Consider the following 4,907-nt stretch of genomic DNA (forward strand, 5'->3'; position numbering starts at 1 on the left):
GGCAAAGTCTCCGATCATGTTGGAGGAGCACTGAAAAAAAAAAAAAAAAAAAAAAAAAAAAAAAAAACCTAAGTAATCGATAGCTACCTCACAGACCGAAGAGTAACAGTTAGATACGCGGGAGAGCAATACAGTCTGGACACCACCAAGGGATGCGTACAGGGATCGATAGCGGGCCCCATTCTGTGGAACTTGCTCTTGGACCCACTACTTAAAAGTTACGGGCAAAGGGGCGACTACTGCCAGGCATTCGCAGACGATGTCGTACTTGTCGTTGATGGGAATACCGCTCTGGAAATTGAAACGCGCGCAAACGCTGCTCTCGACCATGCTCGGGAGTGGGGTGTCAGTAATAAGCTTCGATTCGCACCGCATAAAACTAATGCAATGGTAATTACACGAAGGCTCAAGTATGACACCCCTCGACTGAGTATGGGCGGAACCAGCATCGCCATGGTAAAAGAGATGAAATTACTTGGTGTAACCATCGACGACAAGCTGACTTTTAACAGCCATGTTTCGAATGTCTGCAGGAAAGCGATAGCAGTCTATAAACAGCTATCTAGGGCTGCCAAGACAGACTGGGGGCTCCATCCTGAAGTCGTAAAAATAATATATGTGGCAACCGTAGAGCCCATCATACTGTATGCCGCTAGTGTTTGGGCGCATGCTGCAAACAAATTGGGTGTCCAAAAGCAGTTGGCAGTGGTGCAACGCGGAATGGCGCAGAAGATATGCAAGGCATACCGCACCGTGTCCCTCAACTCGGCGCTGGTTCTGGCGGGGATGCTCCCTCTTGACCTCCGAGTCCGAGAGGCGGCTTCGTTGTACGAAGCCAAGAAGGGAGAGTCTCTGCCTGCCCTGTGGCCTGGAGATAGAGAGGTGGAACAAATGGCATCCGCAACTGAAATGCCTCATCCTGCGGATCGCGAAGAATTGAGGGTGGTTCGCCTGGTGAACCAAGACGATGTGAACTCGAACAGTGAGTTCGATGTGCGAATATTTACCGATGGCAGCAGGCTTGAGGGCGGGGTTGGAGCCTCACTTTCTATTTGGAAGGGAGAAACCGAAACCAAAGCCCACAAGCTTGCTCTATCGAGATACTGTACGGTTTACCAGGCGGAGCTCCTTGCCCTGTGCAGGGCCACTAGGGAAGCAAAGAAGTATGCCGAGAAATCGTATGGAGTCTACAGCGACTCTATGGCAGCCCTTCAAACAATACAAAACCACAGTTGCCTTCACCCCCTCGCTGTAGAGGCCAGAGAGAATTTAAAAGCTATGTCTCTCAAGGGTAAGGTAGTCACCCTACACTGGATTAAAGCTCACGCAGGGTTAGAAGGCAACGAGCGGGCAGACGAGTTGGCGAAAGGAGCAGCAGTAGGCTCCAAACGAAAGCCGGACTATGACCAATGCCCGGTTTCATTCGTCAAGCGTAGCATTCGCATGTCGACGCTTGACGAATGGAATCGGAGGTATAAGTCTGGCGAAACGGCTTCCATCACGAAGTTATTCTTCCCAGATGCAGTGGCGGCTTATAGGGTGACAAGGAAATCAGAGCCAAACAACCTAAAGACGCAGTTGATGACGGGACACGGTGGATTCTCTGAGTATTTAAACCGCTTCAAGTGCAAGGAGAGTCCATCGTGCGTCTGTGACAACAATACGCAAGAAACGGTGCCACATATAATATTTGAGTGTCCAGTTCATGATAGTGAGCGCTTTGATATGGAGCAAAAAATTAAAATTAGTATAACTGCCGACAAACTACACAACATAATGGCTAGTGCGGAAATGGACCAATTTATAGAGTTCTGCTTAAAAATTGTGAGAAGAGTCGTAAAAAGAAATAAAACTAGATAGAAATATATGTTTTTAAAATATAGTAAATATATTTAAGAAAAACAAAAAACCCAGTAGGAATAATCAAAAGAGAGAGCCAAACTCGTGTCATAAGAAACGCACAATATGTATATTAGATTTAAGATAATAATACAATAGCGAATATATGAAAAATGTAACATAGATAATAATATTAAATATAAGCATGTAATAAGAAATTGTATAAAAAGCGCTACCCATGCAGTGAGCACTCATGAATAAAGTTCAAACCCTGTGTTTCCTTATTTTTCCCGAATAGTAAGTAATAAGTAATAAGCTGATAGGTGGGACTACCCACATAAGGAACGAAAGAGATGAATGAAAGAAAGATCAAGTATGAAGTATGCTAGTACGAGAGGTATACAAGCGAGAACTGGTATGAATGAAAAACTAGCTAGGCAAAGTCTCCGATCATGTTGGAGCACTGTAAAAAAAAAAAAAAAAAAAAAAAAAAAAAAAAAAAAAAAAAAAAAAAAAAAAAAAAAAAAAAAAAAAAAAAAAAAAAAAAAAAAAAAAAAAAAAAAAAACCTAACCTAACCTAACCTTTTTTTTTTAAGAGGGGAAAATGCTTTACGCATACCACCCGGCGCGGACACCCGTGTCCTGAGAGGACCTGCGTCACCCGGAAAGTCATGGAGCCATGTTTCCGGTCAAGCCAACCTAACCTAACCTAACCTAACCTACCCTAACCTAACCTAACCTAACTCAAAACCTAACCAAACCTAACCTAACCTAACTCAAAACCTAACCTAACTCAAAACCTAACCTAACTCAAAACCTAACCTAACTCAAAACCTAACCTAACTCAAAACCTAACCTAACTCAAAACCTAACCTAACTCAAAACCTAACCTAACTCAAAACCTAACCTAACTCAAAACCGTACCTAACCCATGTATTTCTAAAATCAGCCCATGACTCGGAGAAATATTTTAACAGCGCCATTTATAAAAGTAGTATTAACTAATTAGTGCCATCTATCGGATTCAGTATATAAATAATTTTAATTTTTTTTTGTCTTTTAGTGTGTTGTGTTTTGTGCAATTGTTCAATTCTGAAATTCTTTTTCTAAAATTCTTGAATTTTTTTTAATACCTCGATATTACATTAAAATTACGAACACAATTATAATAACAATGAATAGGATTACTAAAATAAATAAAATAATAGGATTATTAAAATATTAAAAGCAAAATTAAAATTTCAGTCATGAAAACGTACATTTTGAATAGACAATTCGAATACCAAAAAAAAATATATTAAGAGGACTACTAATGCCATCTATGAACTGTTTATTGTATCAACACTTTTTATTTTTCTGCTTCGTTTACACCATCCGTACCGCGTCGATCGTTTTATTGATGTGTTTATTATACTATCGGAGTAAGTTTAAATATTTCAGAATATTTACTCAGAGTATAGCTTGTTTTAAGCTTAAGTTGGATTTTCTGACGGTTCCATATTATTCCACTCCGATAGTGATTCTACTCATCAATAGGTGGCAGTAGGAGGCCCTTGTTAAGACAATTACTACACACTATTACTAGCGCCACCTACCGAGGAGAAGAACTATTGACATCTAAATGCCAATAAAAGCCCTAAGAGATAAGACGAAACTTGCTAAACTAGACGAAATATGCTAAATCCTGGAACAGGATGAGACAATTAGGCTGTGGTAATTTTTCCATGGCCTACAGATTTATGCATTTACGAGTAACTAGCGACCTCCAGGCGCAAGAGGCAGAACGTAAGTTAGTACCGGCGTCGGGCAATAGATGCCGCCACGAGTAATCAAGTCAAGTACCCGATATTTAAAACCAAATTCTAACATTGAGGATGGGAATGATTTTTATATTGCTCTCAGTGCTGGTGGCGTAGCAAAGTCGCGTTTTTATCACTTGTTACGATGCCATTATATCGCAATCACACTATTACTATCGCCATCTACCGAGGAGTAGAACTAAGAACATTCAAATGCCTATAAAAGCCAGAAGAGCTGAGAAAACTAGAAGCAATTGGCTAAACCGGAAATCCGGTTTTGGTGCTCTAAGCTCTACAAAACCCGAAAAACCGGCTTTCAAAAATATGCACGGTTTTGTGACCCCTAGGTATATCTATGCGTATAATTATAGTTGGTCAAACCAAATTGTCAGTAAATAAGAACAAAAAAATTATACTCATCCTTTTCTTTTCGGTGCTAGTACTAGTCTAAGAAAAGTTAGTATGATTCTCCCGTCTATGTTCGAACATATGAGACAGTCCTTTGACAAACTATAGTTTGTCTTATAAAACAAACGAAATAGAGCAAAAACAAGTTTTGTAAAAAAAAATTAGCTGTAATTTTTTAACAATGGTATCCGAAACTATAATAATTACAGGCATATCCTATTGTAAGTACAAAGTTTCAGAGCAATCTAGCTAGTCGTTTTAAAATGAGAGCGTAACTACGTTTGTATGGAGAACCGAGGTTGCTGCGGACTCTTAAGAACGCAGCTGAGAGCTAGAAAGAAATATACTGACCGGACCACGGTCGCTGTCCGGTACGCCTGTCTGTTACAGTTTTATTTTGTCGTTGCCTTTTTTAGGGTTCCGTACCCAAAGGGTAAAAAACGGGACCCTATTATGGGACTCCTCTTGTAGCATCTCATACCTGGGTCCTAACTCCCAGTCCTTACTCCCACGGGCTGATCCTCTGGATTCTCCAATCGGCTATAATTCCTTAACGCTTTTGCCTTGTCTTCCTGTCTGATTCTCGTCTTCCAAATTACTTCCTGAAACTTTTGATTTAAAATGTTTACTTTCTGGCTACCATTTCTAAAATCTCCCTAAACCCCTTCTACCCAAATACGGCCCTGACCCGTCCGGTTACTTACCTTGCTGTTTTTCTATTCATTTCATGTTTTTATTATAATACGGGTCAGGGCCGTATTTGGGTAGAAGGGGTTTAGGGAGAATTTAGAAATGGTAGCCAGAAAGTAAACATTTTAAATCAATAGTTTCAGGGAGTAATTTGGAAGACGAGAATCAGAC

General features: G+C 40.3%; 1 protein-coding gene across 1 annotated transcript; it reads left to right on the forward strand.

The window, feature by feature from the left end:
* Positions 1-453: 453 nt before the first annotated feature.
* On the forward strand, positions 454-1,860 carry LOC134752999 (uncharacterized). The gene has a single exon (XM_063688760.1). It carries the CDS (start codon positions 454-456, stop codon positions 1,858-1,860), a length of 1,407 nt encoding a protein of 468 aa, XP_063544830.1.
* Positions 1,861-4,907: the final 3,047 nt, after the last annotated feature.

This window comes from Cydia strobilella, chromosome 26, assembly GCF_947568885.1.
Source record: "Cydia strobilella chromosome 26, ilCydStro3.1, whole genome shotgun sequence".
Taxonomy (NCBI): Eukaryota; Metazoa; Arthropoda; class Insecta; order Lepidoptera; family Tortricidae; genus Cydia; species Cydia strobilella.

What these genes read in the sequence shown, in the direction of transcription:
- LOC134752999 (XM_063688760.1), top strand. Translation starts at nt 454, where the DNA reads ATGGTAAAAGAGATGAAATTACTTGGTGTAACCATCGACGACAAGCTG.